The 18,151-nt window shown below is 38.7% G+C and overlaps 1 protein-coding gene across 2 annotated transcripts; it reads left to right on the forward strand.

The window, feature by feature from the left end:
* The first annotated feature begins 8,179 nt into the window (after positions 1-8,179).
* Positions 8,180-18,076, forward strand: pmm2 (phosphomannomutase 2). 2 transcript variants are annotated; one of them, XM_071512665.1, is made up of 9 exons: positions 8,180-8,428; positions 9,578-9,689; positions 9,726-9,731; positions 10,029-10,105; positions 11,421-11,512; positions 12,298-12,397; positions 12,996-13,071; positions 15,311-15,426; positions 17,042-18,076. In XM_071512665.1, the coding sequence occupies exons 1-9, from the start codon at positions 8,357-8,359 to the stop codon at positions 17,144-17,146; spliced, it is 756 nt and encodes a 251-aa protein (XP_071368766.1). In that variant the 5' UTR covers positions 8,180-8,356; the 3' UTR covers positions 17,147-18,076. The 2 variants fall into 2 exon arrangements, with proteins under 2 accessions (XP_071368766.1, XP_071368765.1); XM_071512664.1 differs by lacking the exon at positions 9,726-9,731 and having other exon boundaries at positions 17,042-18,075.
* Positions 18,077-18,151: the final 75 nt, after the last annotated feature.

An 18,151-nucleotide genomic window follows, 5' to 3' on the forward strand; every position in this document is an offset into this window, starting at 1 on the left:
ACATGAGTTAATTTTGTATTGTAATATTAGAGAATGCCAATCAATGAATCAATTAATTTGTCAAGTTAAGCAAATAATCAATCAGTTAATCAGTTAATTAATCAAACAACAACTGTGGTGTCTGTGCTATGTTCTTGTTGATATCACTGTATGTTGATAAAGATACACTGATACACTTTTGTCTTTGTATGTACACTGTATGAAATGTAAGCTGCTGTCCTGTTATGTACCATTTAAATGCCAATAAAGAAAATAAACATGATCATTTTGTATGGTTTATTGTCCAATTGCACCTGCTTCACTTTACAGGTCCGGTACCATGTAAATACATAGGGATTACTATTGAATTGTAGAAAATAGACCTGCTTCACTTTACAGGTCTGGTACCATGTAAATACATAGGAAACAGGGCACAGAGCTCTGAAGCAGACCCGTCTGCTGCACAGCGTGTGGCCGTATTGGTCCGTGTACGTTCAGGCAGTTGGTTTTTTTTTCGTTTGAAACCAAAAACAAAAAAATGGAAATACCATGGTTTTTTCGTTTTAAACCAAAAACGGAAAAACAGAGCCGTTTTTTGTTTTTTTGTTGTCAGAATCAAAAAACAAAAAACGAGAAAACGAAATTCAAAAAACGGTCCAATTTTGGTTTTTGCATATTCCTTTTTTCATTTTTCCTTTTTGAATTGAAGAATGAAGAAAGGCAGACAGGTGACACGCAAGTAAAAGTAAATATATCAAAATAAAAGGCAAGAGGATAGAAGGGCCATTCTATAAAAGTTTAACATTATGCAAGCGCAGGATCTATACCAGGGTGACGTTAGAAGATAAAGTGTGAAAGTGTGTAAAGATAAAAGTGTGTGATATATTATTTAGTTGCGTAGCGTGAATTAATAGCCTAATATGTAGAAATAGCCAGTGTGGTCCTTCCCAAATAGTGTTGTGTAAAGTGACCAGCAGAGGTTCCCATGTGTTACCAAATTATTATTCACCATTTCACATAGTCATACAAGGAACTGCAGCAAAATCGATTATGATGTCAGTGAAATCCATCTGATGCACCAAGTCATATTCCAGAGACATGATCTTTCCATGATTTAGACGTTGGTCACACATTGACGTTCTTAATCTATTTTTGATCTGGCCAAGTTTGGAGAAGGACCGTTCACCAGTTTTTTGACAGGGAGAGTCAGATAGATCCTGAGAACGATATCCACATTTGGGAAAACCTTATGTAGTTCCTTCTCTTTAAGCAGAATGAATAAATCCCGAGCCACCAGACAGAGACCCTTCGAAGTAAAGAAAACATCCGTTTGATTCCCACAACTTTGTCATCCTGGTCTGGGTCAGTCCTAGATGCAGCCACACCATGGATGTAGCCAAACATGGAGCTAATGAAAAACAGGTCCTAGCAGAATCCCAGCTGAAAAGCTAGTGCCATAAGAAAATAATAAATAAAATAAGATGTTAGGCCAAAATGAATAAAGCCCCTGAAGTGACTGAAACTGCACACACAGCACAGATGTGAGCTTTTAAATTAACATCCTTCACATATGAAATTGAACTTAAACTGTCCTTTCAAAACCCTGGAATGCATATAAAAGTGGCAAATAAAATGTACAATAGATTTGTCCCTGTAAAAATAAATATGCATGGCCAAAAATCCCTCATTGAATAAAGATTATAAAATATAAACATGATTTCAGGTTTCATTTGCATCTGGGAGGGGAACAAGAGTTTCCACATCTCACAGCGAAACAGCAAGTAGTCTGAAACCTTTCTAAGATAATAGAATTTAAAAAAAAAATATTTAAAATATTTTTGAAGTAAACTGCTACATTTAGATGTTCCTGCTCATCAAGCTAGTGCTTTAATAAAATAATAAATAAAAATATAGCCACAAGCCGCAATTGCGGGGTCCAAGCACAACTTGAAAAGACAGACAGATAGACAAAACATTACAGAAGGTAGAAAGACACACAAAAAGTGACATGTTGTGAAGATTGGACATGCAGTCTATTAGTTATGGCTTAACACCGGCTTTTGTGTTGGCCCGTGACTTCTGTCAGTTAACCTTGACATTTCAACCACATTGTTATAGTTATTCACAACGGCCAAACTTTCTATTACTTGATCTTGACGACTAACGACTTTGGAAAGTCTGGATTTGAACCCACAAGGTTCCAGATGAAAGGCTGATGTCTACAGCAATTTTCGGTAAATATTAACGCATAATGTGCATTGATTACTGTTGTGTTGTATCATTTATATGTCTGCTACTTTATTATTATTATTTACATTTATTTATATTATATTAGTTATGTTATATCACTAGGCGGCAATATTGTAAAGCAGAGCTAGAGATGGCTACGATACTATGCTACTATGCCAGCTATTGAGGACTATTGTTTTAACATTAGTTTGTACAGTACTCACATCTGCTCTAAATTGTCTGTGCTAAATGATAAACATAATAAAAAACGTAATTGTCAGTGTAATGTTTGTATAAAGCTTGCAAAATTCAATAACAGTTACCCTTTCTCATTCCTAAGGTTACCAGAAGAATGAAGCAGCTTCATGCATGTTGATCATCCTGGTCTGGAGCCTGTATGTTTGAATGTGTTCTCACTACAGAATGCAATGAACATTTATAAAGCAGACTATGGGCCCTTACAGTTTAGAGGTATAGAGCAGTAAATTTCTTTTATTCAGTGCATGAATTGATTTGCCAAATAATATGGCCAACATGTGACTTTGGATAATACTGTACATGACAATAAATTTGAGTAAAATAACTGTGTTGTTATACTTTATTACACATCCATGTAGAAAAACAACTGTAGCACACCTAAAAGTCTTTTAGTGACAGGGGCATAGGACAAAAGTTACTGAAAAAGTAATATAATCCCACACACACTGTCTACACTTGCATGGTGCTTTATTACATTTCAGTCATTGAAACCCTGAACCCTCTTCTCTCTTATTTGTGGTAATACCTGGATTGTTCTTCATCCAGCTGTCGATGGCGGTGTTGACATACCTCTTCAAAGGCCCGTACACACTCCTGTCCAGGGGTTGGAGATTGTGGGAGCAATGGGGAGGGAAAGACAACAAAACAACTCTGTGTTTTGCCTGCAGAACTCAATCCCCTGGATGGACAAGTGTGAGATATGAATGTCCAGAAGAAGGATCACCTTGGCCTGTGGTGACGCGCGGCTGTGCCTCACAAAGTGCTGGAGAAACACGATGACCCACCAGCCAGTGGGTCCGCCATTAATCAAGAAGGGCTGGAACTTCTTTCTGGGAAAAATGAATTGGGGAGGTATGGTGTTACCTTGTGCATTAACTGCAAAGGCCATGGTGATGAGGGTGTTTCTCTCTGTTGAGGTCATTGCCCCTATTTGTTTCACCCCCTTGGTGGACACTCTTAACCTGACTTGCCGGATGGTTTGTTACACAGAACCATCTGGGAAGTCGTCATTGGAAACTGTTTGGAAAAGGGCAGGCACTTTCAAAAAATACTTGGCAGGTGATTGGCTGAACCATCTGTCTATCACCGTCTATCACGGGCTAACTTCAACCAATCAGATCAACGAACCATATAAACAAACTCTTGCCGAAGCCAGTCGGGAGTTCAGAAATAACTGATGTTATAGCAGCATCTACGCTAGCCTCTTTAGGAGCATCCGAACAGTCGCTTCTCGCTGTCGGCACACCTAAGCCCCGCCCCCAGCTGCCCTCATAGGACGCTGATTGGTCCGCACCGCTGTGGTTCGGCCACAAACGGATAACTTGAAGCCTGGCAAGATGGATTCTCGCGTGATCGTGATCTCGCGAATCCAGCTGCCTCGCAAGGTAAGGACACTCTCACACTCAGGCGCTACCGCTGCGCACACAGGTGACGTCAATTAAGTCTGTGAGGGCTCAGGGCCCAGTCTGTAGGGGGGACACTGGGATTGGGCCATTGGTTTCTTCTCCTGCTCATCTGAAAAGACTCTAAAGTGGCTCTTATACCCTGACTTTGGAAGCTCCTGGCTCCCCTTCTCCTCCAGGCTCGTCCTTGCCTTACAATACCTGTATAGAGTGACATGGCACATGCAATATGCTTTTGCCACACTTCGTACAGAGAGACCCTGTCTGAGGACTTCATTTGATGCTTTTTCTAGCACATCCCTGGCCGCTAACCCTCTCTTCCTCTCCCTATTTGGTGGCATTCTGGAAAACCAAATCTTGGCAGTTACAAATGTAACATGTTACAAATGAGCCGCTGGTTGCGCCCATGCTTTGGCGTCCCTTACAGACCAGAACTAGCATGCATGACGCTAGTTCTGTGAAAACTATGCTAACTGACAAAGAACAGATACATGCAGACGACCGTGTGGATTTTAGCTCCACAACATACAAACAGAACTTTATATTCGAAAAATACCTCTGGATCTTAATTTTTACTGACTTTGTGCTAAACCGGTTTTCCAGCCGCCATTCACTGCAGAGTGGACAAATCCTGTTGATAATTCTCAGGGACGTTTAGTACAGCACTGGCCACATGCCGACGTGATGATGTCATGATGGCATTTACATAGCAAGAGAAAACGTGCGTGTTACAACTGTACCGCGTTACATTTAAGGCGACTCTCCCCTACTACATCTGCTGCAACTACCACTGCTATTACTGTTAATAGTGATACTAGTGCAAGTGTTGGTCAACCTCGTCTCCGTCCATACTTCTGCAACTACCACTTATATTTCTACCGCTATTTCTATTTCTGGTATTACTGACACTGTTGCTCCAAATACTTCTGCTAGTGCTACTACAGGTTGTTCTACAAGTACTTTTAGTATCGTGTGTACTGCTGCTACGGTCAGGAACTGTTGTCATTATAGCCTCATTACGGGCTGGTCATGTCACACCGCACGCAAAGGTGAAGGAAGAGGTTTAACACGCTTCAATCAGCTCACAAGGAATAGTAGGCCTCTCAGAGTAGAGCAATCTTGTATCAGGAGGGACTTCAGAGATATGGTCCAAAGTATACTGGAGCACACGGATTAAAGGCAACAAACTTTATTGCAGGACTAACATTTCGACGCCAAGTGCGTCTTCATCAGAGTCAAACAGTACAAAGGCTTGTATTCTCTTAAATAACCTCCCTAATTAGGGACTAATCCAGCACAGGCTGGAAGAATGGGCGGGGACAACAAGCTGCATGCAGGGTTCCCACTTTGCAACAAAAAGGAGCAGTAAATACATAAATAGATGCATAAATATGATATTTCATCAGTAACAACATCCAATAAGCTGTATCAAGATATCAGTAACCATAATAAATAACTTGTATCGAAACGATATATATTAGTCCATTGAATATCAAAACCAACACTCTCCTAATAAGGAATTACTACAGCCAAAACTGGAAAACTGAAGAGGGGTCAGTAGGCTGCATGTAAATAGGGTTCTTGATTAATAAATAATAGGACTGAACAATTAATTGAAATTTTATCGAAATCGCAATATGGCCTCCTGCAATTTTCAAATCGCAGGAGGCACGATATTTGTTTAAGGCGAAATATGTGTCAAAATAGCATTTTAAATGAAATATTGTGGTGCTGCAGAGATGTCCTGGCCTACACATCATATTCTACAGACTTAAGAAAACATCTTTGTTTGGTACAGATCCCCGCAAAAATCACACCATAATCATTTTAATACGTTTTTCAATGGAAATGAGAATAATGATGTAAAAATTATGATTCGCTCTAATATTGCAAATCATATCGCAATTGCAATATCAGTCAAAATAATCGCAATTAGATATTTTTTTCAAAATCGTTCAGCCCTAATAAATAATAAAGAAAAGGACACATATAAAAGATACATGACCTTACATCCACCCATGCACGCAAACTTTATGTTCCTCTTTTTGAAGGACATTAAGTTACTGTCTCGTTTTATTCAGGGTCATCACAAACCAGAAGAAAGAAGTGGGCCGAAGAAGAAATCCAGGCTGTGGAGAAAACGCTCATGGACTACATCAGCTCTGGGAAGGTTCCTGGGAAAACCCAGTGTCTCAAGTGCATTGAGACTTCACCAATAGCACTTCAAGGAAGGAGTTGGGAGGGAGTGAAATTTTATGTAAAAAAAAAAACACATTGACACTTCAAAGTGAGAGGTAAGCTTTGACATTTGTGCACTATTGCTGTCAGATGGAAGATACATGTTTTCAGGTAAAATTTTTGCTGGAGTTCTAAATCTTAAAAAGCAATAGAGTTTGTGTTTGTTTATGACATTTGTTTTACATTACAGTTTGTGTTACATTACGTTGGAATATATGTGTATAGATTTTTGTTGCATTTTTTTTATTTGAAACTGTTACACTGGAAATTATGGATGTCATGCAGTCTTTTTTTTTTTTTTTTTTTTTTTTTTTTGGAGCATTGAAGTAGCCTTTCCTCTGCGTGGTGGAGTGACAACAGTGTGTCCACTACACTTTTCATTTCCTAACAAACAGTAGAGAACTACACTGTATTAATAGAGGGACACATCCAGGTGGTTTATGTACTAAGAAGCCAAAATTGGAAGTATTTTTTGAGTATTAAAAGATTTAAAAGCCATAATTTGGGCGACTGTTCTTCATTTACATGTGGTCAAAGGAAACGTGATAATGATATGCAGTTGGAGGTTACACTGCAACAGGAAGTAGGATAATACAAACAGACTGGCGTGAGAACCTGTGAACCGTTAACCTGGCTGATTTCTTTACCCAGATACAAGTGTGGATCAAAGAGAGAGGTCAAAGGTCACAGTTCAGAGTCCTTGCAGAAGGTTAACTGAGGGGTCATCTTAATGTCTGAAGCTCAAGATGTTGAAAAGGCCTCAGCACATATTTCTGTTTTAATCTATGCAAATACATTACTATTGATTTTTTTTTATAGTTAAACTATAATGAACAATGAATGATATTATACAAATGTGTACTAGAAAATAACTATTGTAGTATTATAGTGAATAAAAAATACTACAGATGTACTACAGGACACTATAGTGTTCTTATAGTTTACTATAGTTCTACTATACTTCTTTTTTTGGAATGTGGTTTCTGGAAATAAGAACAATAAAATGAGGATAATACAGAAATAAATATGGCACAACCAGCTGTTAAACTGCTATGATCCTGTAATTATTGTTTGGCCACAAGATGGCAGTCCGACATCAATTATGTGCACTTGTGCAGGTTTAAAGGACAATTTCCATACAGCCAGCAGATGAAAATACTAATTGTAGTTTAACTAGTAAAGATTCCAGCGTACATAAATGAAGCAGGCACAGTAGGCCAACGACATATGAATTGTGTACATAATCAGAAATTACCTGAAATTATATTCAACAAATTCTTACTTAGGAATATTCTAAATTAATCCAGTAGTTGGGCATAGATACACAATCTAGAGGGCTAAATAGGAAAGAGAGGCTTACAGGGCTGAAGAATACAATTTCAGTATTATTGGATTGAATATCTCTTCCAAATCATCTGTATTATTAGTAGATATTATAAATCCCCAGTAGGCTTCCTACCTTCCTACTACCTTCCAGATCAATGGGTGGCGGTAATGCACCCTTAAGTTGTTTTCTCAACCGCTAATGCTTCAAATCGAAGAAGAAAAATAAACGACACACTTACTCACATCAACCAATCACTGAGAGGTGACGGTAGCGTTTACACGTCAGTGGGTGCACTCGTTTGCGGACACCCGGTACTCTCTCGGTCACATGGTGCATCAGCGTATACTAGTGGTTGTGGCAAACCAACCCCGCCTCTCTGTCTCTAATCGACCCTAGCTTCTCCATTCATTCCCCTGACGGTCCACAGTACTGGGGATGATCAGCCAGAGAATAACCCACTGAATTCAGGGCAGATAAATTTATCTTATAGATACGACCTGAAGTTACAATCTAAATTCCTGATATAGTTTAGATTTAAGCATATATATTTGTGTAACGCAACAACAAGGGCTGTTATCTGTGATATTTTTGAGTTATTCTTTGAAAACCTATTGTATCTAAATTGAAAAGTACGCGGACTGCGGATGTTTAGTACACATTGGCCCGCCCGGCCGGTAGGTCATCGACCGACCGGGCGCCCAGAATCGAGCGCACCCAGTCTGTCCTGTCTTCCGCGTGCAGCCAACAGCTGCGAGACCGAAAAGAGACAGGGGGAAAAAACACTTGGGACACAGACAGAGGGGAGACTGAATATAGAGAGAGTGCGCGAGAGAAGGAGATAATTAGTCTGGGCACAGAGAGGGAGAGACAGAGATAAACTTGGAATAAAGAGAGAGAGAGAGAGAGAGAAGGTAGAGAGAAGATGAGTGAAGCCACCTTCAATAACACGCTCTGCCTCTTCGATGTGGACGGAACGCTCACCGCCGCGAGACAGGTAGTCTGTGTGTGTGTGTGTGTGTGTGTGTGTGTGTGTGTGTGTGTGTGTGTGTGTGTGTGTGTAAGAAACTACGCCAAACTCCATTCGAAAATCCGTCAATTTGTTACCTGGCTATTGCATGGCTCGTGAAACATTAGCGTAAAGATTATGATCTACGTAGCGTGCTAGTTATCTAGCTAACAAAGCAAAAAAACAAAACAAAACACCCAAAATTCAGTTATCATTGAATTTTTACTTGACTTTACTTGATCCCCTACCACAGTTCTCTCGGATAAATGAGTTGGTGGATTACTTTAGCAAACTTTTGTCAACTATAAATGCCATTGCTCCTGTCAAATCCATGGTTACTCCTGTCAAATGAGCACTGCTGCAACTTAAAGGAATAGTTCACCCAAAAGAGTTCACCCTTTAAAGAGGGACTGTAGGAAGGCTGAACGAAAACGGAAGTCAAGTAAACTACAAGTTCATTACCTCCACATTTATTCCTAATTTGTACACAGCCAATTCTCCATTGGGCCTCCAGGATCGTATCAACCCACTATGCATATAGAGCCAGGGGTTACAGAGATACAATACCCATAGAGATAATGCAGGACTATGACAATACCTATACCTACCTGGTGCTTTAGCGCACTTAAGGCATCAGGCTTTGATGTGGGGCCCCGGTTTCTACTCCCAAGGTTAGCAAATACGTAGGCAACTTGTATTTATATCTTTTGTGTTTAGATTCACAGAGCTTAGAGAAGCTTATCACAAATTATGTGCTAGTTATTTTTAGAATAGGATTGATTCAGTCTTGATTGTGGCTTTTTTTTTCACAGCACTGCATTGTAGGTGTCCTATATAGATGCAAAATTAGAAATGAACTTAGTCTAGGGGCTAAATGATTATGTCTAACCTTCAATGCATAAACTGATACCATACATTGGGGTGTTTAACGGTTTGCTGAAACATTTATAAGCCTAATATTATTTCTTGTGCCTGTGTGAGCAAGAGTTTTACTCTTATTTCAGGTATTGCCATTGATACACTATACACTATATTGTGTTTACCTTCTATCCATTAATGGCGTTGGTTTTGTTTGTTTTTCCTATCATACCAATAAAATATATTTGACATATTTGATTTGTGTGTGTGTGTTTTCAGCGAGTTACTCCAGACATGGCAGAGTTCCTCCAGCTGTTGAGGGGTAGGGTTCGAGTTGGAGTGGTGGGGGGGTCGGACCTCCAGAAAATCCAAGAACAATTGGGAGACGATGGTGAGACAGTGACACATCAGTGGTGCACAGATGCAGACGAGTGTCGATGATGTGTCTGTATCTCTCTGTTTAAAGGATGAAAGTGAGAATACGGTTCTAAATAGTAATGAAACCAGTTTCATTATAAAACGTGGCGACAGGATAAATCTGATAGGAAACACTAGAGCCGGTCAGCAGCAGCTTCTCTCTCATTTGGAAACAGATCTTTTTTTTTTATCCATTATCTCTGACTGTGCGACTTAACCCTGCACTCCTCTTGGAAGAAGTTTTTAATTAGGTCTGACTCTGACTGTGTGTGTGTGTGTGTGTGTGTGTGTGTGTGTGTGTTTGTGTGTACAGTGATCCAGAAGATGGACTATGTGTTTGCTGAGAATGGTCTTGTGGCCTATAAGAATGGACAGCTACTCTCTATCCAGGTAAGACTCACTTCATTGTTTAAAAAAAAAAAAAAAATCAGCAGGTGATTCTCTAGATGGATCACACCTTAAGATTAAGACGAAAAAAAGTCTCACTTAGTCTAACTTGTTTTAAGTAGATGCATTGAATGGAATTATGAATTATGATGAAGCGAAACTTGGTTAGTAACTCAGATCTGTTTTTACACTTGAAATGGAGACCCATGTTAACATCACACACTGCACTTTTATCTCACCATCTTTTAAAATATATCATAAATATCATATATCATATACGCTATGGATCTCTGCCCAAACAATAGCAGACTGCTTATCAAGGGAAATATGCATACATGAAAAACAGATTATTAGTCAATACTTAGTATGTCAACATTTGTCTAACACTTCACCTGTGAGTTGGAATAAAATTGCTCTGCACAACTGCATAACTGTAACTCCAGTAATTTGTATGTAGGCCTGTTATCATTATTATCAGTGGGTTAGTTGGAAGCTAGCACACTCATGTTATTCCCACTATATCCCACTTTATTTTTTATTTCTTTGTTATTCTCTCCAAAAATTTTGGACAAACTACTTCCACATACTTTCAGCTAGAGACTGTTCAAACTTTAAAATGTCCAGGTACCAAGGTTATTGTAGTTTTGCATTTTTCATTAGTTTTTATTTTTATTTCGTTTTGACTTTTTATTTTCAATTTCAGTTTAGTTTTAATTTAATTTAAAGCGGGTTTGCTAGTTTAGTTTAGTTTTTATTTTTTGAAAATGCTTAGTTTTAGTTTAGTTTTTATTAATTTCAGTGTTAGTTTTAGTCTTTTTTTTGGAATATGGGGTATTTGTCAGGGGCGAGATGAGATGACTATGAATTCTTTTCCTAAGAAACGTATTGTTTAAGCCAGTGTTTCTCAACATGGGGTCCGGGGACCACTAGGGGTCCTTGAGGGGGTTCCAGCGGGTCCCCAGCAAACTGATGAACTGTTAAACTTCACTATTATTTAATTTACAAGTTAACACAGTTACAGAATGTAGAAGAATGACTGTTTTGATCATAGTTTCACTGTTATCTCTCTACCTACAATACAGATAGTCATGGAATTCTGGACAAAATCATATCTAACAATAAAAATATTTTCAGATTTGGGTTTGAGAGACAAAATCTCATCAAATGGGGGTCCGTGGCCCTAATGTGGACTAAATTATGGGTCCTTGATATGAAAAAGGTTGAGAATCACTGGCTTAAGCAATACATCCAGCTGCTGTAAGCAAGCCCATATGTTTTCTCCAAGAAAAGTTTTTCTAGTTCCTATTATTGTTCTCAGTCCATCCAGGCCCATATGGGAGAAGAGCTACTACAAGATTTCATCAACTTCTGTCTCAACTACATGGCCAAGATTAAACTGCCTAAGAAGAGGTATATACACACACACACACCAGAGTCATAGCCTCTACTTACTGATTCAAGCTAGGTGATATTGCCCAAAAAAAATTATTGACATTGGCATACCTCAATATCACTATTTTGGTAATATTTTTGGGCACAAAAAATAATAAAAAATAGAGAAATTGAGTAAATATTCAAAAATCTAAAAAGTATGGTATGCTTTGGAAAATGGTCGGTAGTAATGTAAAATATATGAACAGTTTAGTAAATGGGCTAAAACATGCCAAAACACTGGTGTGGTTCTTTAACTGGACAGGGTTTTTTTGGTGTCTCTCCTGCGCTATGGTTACCTGGACGGGCTCCAGGCATATAATATTGAATATTCTGTGTGCCAACTGTGTGAAGACATGTTATTTTGTACATGCTTATGAATCGGTCTCCTATGCGATTCTCATTCCTTCCCTACATTACCAGACATCCTTGCATGCTGTGGCTAATTTCTCTCTCTCACTGATGTAGTGACATTTACTTATAGGATAAGGCCGGTGTTTTTTAATGCATTTCTTGTTGTCAACAAATCCTATGAAAATAACAAAATCATAAAACATAATCATTTCATACGTTTTTCAATGAAAATGAGAATGATGATGTAAAAAATATCATTCCCTCTAATATCGCAAATCATATCGCAATTGCAATATCAGTCAAAATTAACGTGTTTTGTTACATTTAAAATTGTAGGCAGAGTTATAAAGGATAGCTTTCATCTGGTTTAGACTTACAGAGACTTAATTGTAATTTGTAATCCATTACAGGGGGACTTTCATAGAATTTCGTAACGGCATGCTGAACATCTCACCTATTGGACGGAGCTGCACACAGGAGGAGAGGATAGAGTTCTACAATCTAGATCAGGTAGTGCACACAAACACACACACTCTCACAATGTGCTAGATTTGTCTGTGGCTTGGTTAGAGCTCTCACACAAACCAGGGATGCTGGAAAAATACTAAAATCAGAAATGTAAGGCATACATTTCCTAGCTTAGAAGTGTATTTTTCACATGTGGGACAGTAAGATTGTAAGATCTACACCAAATAATACAAAAACAAACTTGCCTAGCCCAGCTTTAAGGCAACTGAGTCGAAGAAATTTTCAAAAGTAGTTTCTACTGCAAGGCTGGCCTGAAGGTGGTGCTGTGGAGCATGACCAAATGTGGGAAAAATGATTCTAGACCTTGCGGTTCAGGAGTTATTGGCCAAAATGTAAAAATGTAGCACTACCATCTGGCCTTTCAGTGTAATTTTTGTTGCCTGAGTAGTGGGGGAGATTTTAAACATATCTACCAAATTTGGTTGATCTAGGACTGATGGTGTCTGAGGTGCAGATCATTTTAGGGCAGAAAAAGAAGATGAAGAATCCTAACAAAAACAATACGGTTTCAAACCTATGGACTTGATAAACTGGTCTTGTGTTGGAGGGTTATGAGTCTTTGTTTTGTTCCCCCTAATAGAAGGAGAAAATCAGGGAGCAGTTTGTATCCGTGTTGAGGGAAGAGTTCAAAGGAAAAGGACTGTCATTTTCTATCGGTGAGTCAACTGTACAACTAACACTGACTAACCTTACGTACCCCTAACCCAAAAGACTGTTGTTTCCCAGCCTTACTACTACATGTGTAGTAGTCCACCCTTACTACTATGAAATGTTAAAGTTTGTAGGGCAGTGAAGGATCATGAGTTACTGTCTGCAAATCCCCGTTACTAACTGTGGAATGCTAAGTTTCACTTTTGTTTTCAAGCCGGGAGACTCTGTGGATTGAGTTCAGTGCTGCTGGTCTGCTGTCTGTACATCTCCAAATTAGAGCTGCAACGATTAATTGATTAGTTGTCAACTATTAAATTAATCGCCAACTATTTTGATAATCGATTAATCAGTTTGAGTAATTTTTTAAGAAAAATAAGTCAAAATTCTCTGATTCCAGCTTCTTAAATGTGAATATTTTCTGGTTTCTTTACTCCTCTATGACAGTAAACTGAATATCTTTGGGTTGTGGACAAAACAAGACGTTTCAGGACGTCATCTTGGGCTTTGGGAAACACTGATCCACATTTTTCACCATTTTCTGACATTTTATAGACCAAACAACTAATCGATTAATCGAGAAAATAATCAACAGATTAATCGACAATGAAAATAATTGTTAGTTGCAGCCCTACTCCAAATTACAGACATGACGTGATGCGCACATCAGGCGCATTAGAAATCGATTTAGAACCGTTTCTATACACTGACCAACTTTTGATTTTGTGCCTCTGTATGGGAAACACTGCATCTCACAGTCAAAAACTTAATCTGATATGGCGCATCATCTCACTAAGTGTTACCTGACTGACTGACTGACTGACTGACCTGAGTTTGCCTTGTGATGCCCTCAGCTGTGACGTGGGAAAAACTAGGATGACACCGGTGTTATCCTTTAAGTGCTCTTGGACAGTATGACATGATTACGGCTCTAGATGTTTCCAGTCAAAGTGACATACACTGCCCTTCAAAAGTTTGGGGACACCTGATTGAATGTACTATGCTTTTACCACGGAGCAGCCGAGGGCATCACAAGCCAAATTCAAGTCAGTCAGTCAGTCATTCAGTTAGACAGTCAGTCAGTCAGTCAGGTAACGCTTAGTGAGATGTCGCTTCGTGAGATTGCGTCTAGACGGCGTCTTTGACTAAGAGATGGCCTCTTGCCTATGAGCTAAGTGCCACTACACTGCAACTAAATACGGTCATCACTCCTTATTGGACTACTTAAAGGAATAGTTCACCCAAAAATGAAAATTCTGTCATCATCTACTCATGCCAAATGAAACACAGGTGAAATTTGTTAGTCCATATAACACACAGGGAGGTTGCCAGCACAATTTGGTAGCAGCCTTCTCCAAAACAACTGAAGTCAATGGGGACCAGTTCTTTAGAGTTCCAAAACAAAAACAGCCAAACAATCACACTGTGAATAGAAAGACCTATACACCATGATTTGTTGCAAATCAATCAGCTGTAGATAAGATTTGCACTAAATGATGGGTCTTTTTGGAACTCTGAAGAACTGGTCCCCACTGACTTCAGTTGTTTTGGAGAAGGCTGCTATGGAGTTGTGCTGGCAACCTCCCTGTGTGTTATATGGACAAACTTCACCTGTGTTTCAACTGGTATGAGGGGGAGGAGATGATGACACAATTTTCATTTTTGGGTGAACTATTACTTTAATCTTGTTAAGTTCACACAGTTCGGTTATTACGCATTCTCCAACCGAACTCACTACCTGAAAATTCAGGTATTATGGTTTATTAAGATCTTCTGGATACATTGATGCCTCTGGTTACTGGTGTCACATACCCAAGTGAAATGCAGGCAATGGTAGCCGCCATATTGGTCTGAAGTAAACATTACTATGGTTACAGACATTATTTACAGCCATCGTGAGATCGGAGGAATGGAGTGACTCCTGTAGTACATACTGTCTAGTAATTTTACTCCGCTCTGCTCCGGTGTGTACCCAATCTCGGAAACCCATCGTCTATCCGTCTGACGACAGAGTAGACTCTGGGGGTGACGGCCAATATTTCGGGGTTTCCGGTGTAGCCAGCGGACATCCGGGCCAAGACTTCCTCTTCCTCTTTACTATTATTCTAAACTGTGGAAAATAGTAAAAATGAAGAAAAATGTGGTGTCCCCAACCTTTTGACGGGCAGTGCTCCTTCTGAATGAGTTCACTCATTTAATGTGAATGACCCCAACCCCTCCATCATGTCTTCCTCTCTTTCTCTGTAGGAGGTCAGATTAGTTTTGATGTGTTTCCAGACGGTTGGGATAAGAGATATTGTCTGGGTATTGTAGAGAAGGACAACTACTCCACCATTCACTTCTTTGGAGACAAGACCAAACCTGTGAGTATGCTGAATTAATATTAACTCCCACATCAAAAAGACTAATTGGTAATGCAACATTCACATAAACTACCACACCAAATCACAATTAAGGGTGAATTATTATGCTCAAGAAGTAGTAGTGTCAAAATCAAATCCGGGGAATGGGGTCGATGGAGAGTGCAGCAGAGCATTTTTTTTTTACATGCAACTTATTATAGAATTTGCGTACTTGTTAGTATATGTTTACTAAGGACGAACACTGTACGGCGAATCACATGGAAGTTAGGGGACTATGACTGAAGCTGTAGCCAGGGCAGAGTGTGACAGAGTGGGGATAGGAGAGCAAAGTTTTTATGGTATAAAAATAAAGCATTATGTATAATACGTGAAAAATGGAACATTATATGTCAGTTGTTTTACAATAAAGAGCCATAAAGTCATAGTATTTACATTGCATGGTTTGCAACCCTTAAAGCCCAATGCATAATTTTTGATACATTTTTGTAACTATTGACAGGAATATCATGTCGGTGTTTCTTTTTTTTTTTCGCAGATATGTTTTTTATATTTTATATATGTTATTTATATATATATATATACACACACACACACACACACACACACATATATATATATATATTCTGATTCTGATTCTTCAGACAGAAAGGGGGTTAGAAAAAGGGGTCTGCGTACCACTTTTCGTAGTGTCAGTAGCTCAAAAATTGCCTACTGGTAAAGTCTGCTTTAAAAAAAATTAGAAATGGTGAAAATCCATCATGGCAAACTTGTATACTTGGGCATCCATAGGTCCTGTGATTAATTCGTAGTCAATATAGCTGGATATGTGATGTCAATGTTACTTAGTGTAGGAGCAATGAAGCTTTCAAATTTCTTTCGCTATTTCTTTAGCTATAACACCACCATCTGGCTAATTTGCATGAAAGTTGATATGCATGTTCCAAACCTTTAAAGTGATTGTTTGAACCCAGCTGAAGTTATGAATCATTATGTGAAAGGCCACATCCACATTAACCAAATACAAACATCATATTACAATTAAGATTGTGCCTTAGAACATATGTAGCAAATTTTATTTGTTCACCCAGATTCAAATAATAAATTGTGGCCAGTTGTTGTGTCTCCTATGGGTTGATTTTCAAAATCATTTGCAAACAAGCTTCCTAAAGTCATTTGAAAATATATGTTAAATTTTATAATGATTGGGCCAACAGTTATAGAGTTATGACTATATGGCTATATATTCAATCATATTTATATAGCAGTTTTCCAAAAACAAATTCAAATCCATAGTGGTACGCTTTGGTGGCTTTGGTTATAGAGCACAAGTGGTTTCATATATATATACCTCTGCTGTCAGTCGACTTATGGTGTAGGAGTTATGGCCTTAAAAGCTAAAATGTTTAGATGTTTAATTATAGTCACCATAAGAAACCACCTGCTCAGTGCTGTTGCTCTGGGACTTACGGTATCTAAGCTGTGAACACTTTTACTGGAGAAAAATAACAAAACAAACCAAAAAATCCCAGAGAAATACAATAGGGTTTCTGCCCTATGAGCTTGTCAGTAGCTAAGCTAATGTTTGTGTGTGTGTGTGTGTGTGTGTGTGTGTCAGGGAGGAAACGACTACGAGATCTACAGCGACCCTCGAACCATGGGCCATGCAGTTAAGTGTCCATTGGAAACAAGACGAGTCTGTGACCAGCTCTTTTTCTCATGACAGAGAGAGGAAGTGGAGGAGGAGGAGGAGGAGAGTCGAAGATGCCCAACGACTATCAGGAAGTTATTTTCCTAAGAAAGAGAGGGAAGGAGGGGAGGAGAGGAAAGCCATCCTTTAGATTACTTAAGATCTATTCTTCAGGTTTAAACACAAACGTAATGAATTTAGCGCGAAAAGAACCAATTTCAGCCAGGCTCATACTTTTACCACTGACTGGACATATACATATAAATAATATGAAGTAATGAATATCTGTCAAGATGTTTTTTGATGATGCCATGGAAGCAGCTGTTTATGTAAACTAACAAGCAAATCTGACCAGAGGAGGAACTTTCACTCTTGTATTCTCATTTTAAAGTGTGTGTTTTTTTTTTTTTTTTATGATGTTTTTTAGCAGATGATCATCTTGTCTTGTTGAATACAAGGAAGGATTGGGAAGAAATCCACTATGGTCGATGAAAATTCATAACCATGTTAAATGATCACAATAATTGAACTGTTGCTTGCTTTATATCTTAATTAGATGCTACTCAATAAACCCAAGAAAATAGTACCACAAATCAATGGTAGTGCACTGGTATGTTTAAGTGTGGTGAAGTGTCTCTGAGGACTGACTGACCTGGAGGGATGGGAATTGCATTTAATAATATTGCCGATTTAAATGAAAGTTATGCAACCGACTACCCGACTAGTCTAAAAAACAAGCCAGGCCAAACTGATGAAATTTGAGATCTATTTCATTGTTATTATTCACACACACACAAACATTTACACACTCAAACACTGCTAACCTTAATTTTGATTAAAACACCCAATTCGTAAAAACACATGGAAACCAACTCATGGCTTAGTAGCAGTATAAGCTTATCATTAACTTTTCGCCATCTTACGCCTTCTTTACACAGCTAGTCATGATCAGTTTCCACAGGCTTCTTTATGAGTACAATATACGGTATTTACACTGTGGGAGGGGGATCCGCAAGAAAACTAACTAGATAAAGAAAC

Source organism: Centroberyx affinis, unplaced genomic scaffold (genome assembly GCF_046629955.1).
Source record: "Centroberyx affinis isolate AG114_WGS23_722 - 3 ecotype Tasmania unplaced genomic scaffold, CSIRO-AGI_Caff_v1 ptg006437l_1, whole genome shotgun sequence".
NCBI lineage: Eukaryota > Metazoa > Chordata > Actinopteri > Beryciformes > Berycidae > Centroberyx > Centroberyx affinis.

What these genes read in the sequence shown, in the direction of transcription:
- pmm2 (XM_071512665.1), top strand. Translation starts at nt 8,357, where the DNA reads ATGAGTGAAGCCACCTTCAATAACACGCTCTGCCTCTTCGATGTGGAC. An exon ending in CGCTCACCGCCGCGAGACAG is followed by an intron (nt 8,429 to 9,577) that starts GTAGTCTGTGTG and finishes GTGTGTTTTCAG; the next exon opens with CGAGTTACTCCAGACATGGC. An exon ending in ATTAAACTGCCTAAGAAGAG is followed by an intron (nt 11,513 to 12,297) that starts GTATATACACAC and finishes AATCCATTACAG; the next exon opens with GGGGACTTTCATAGAATTTC.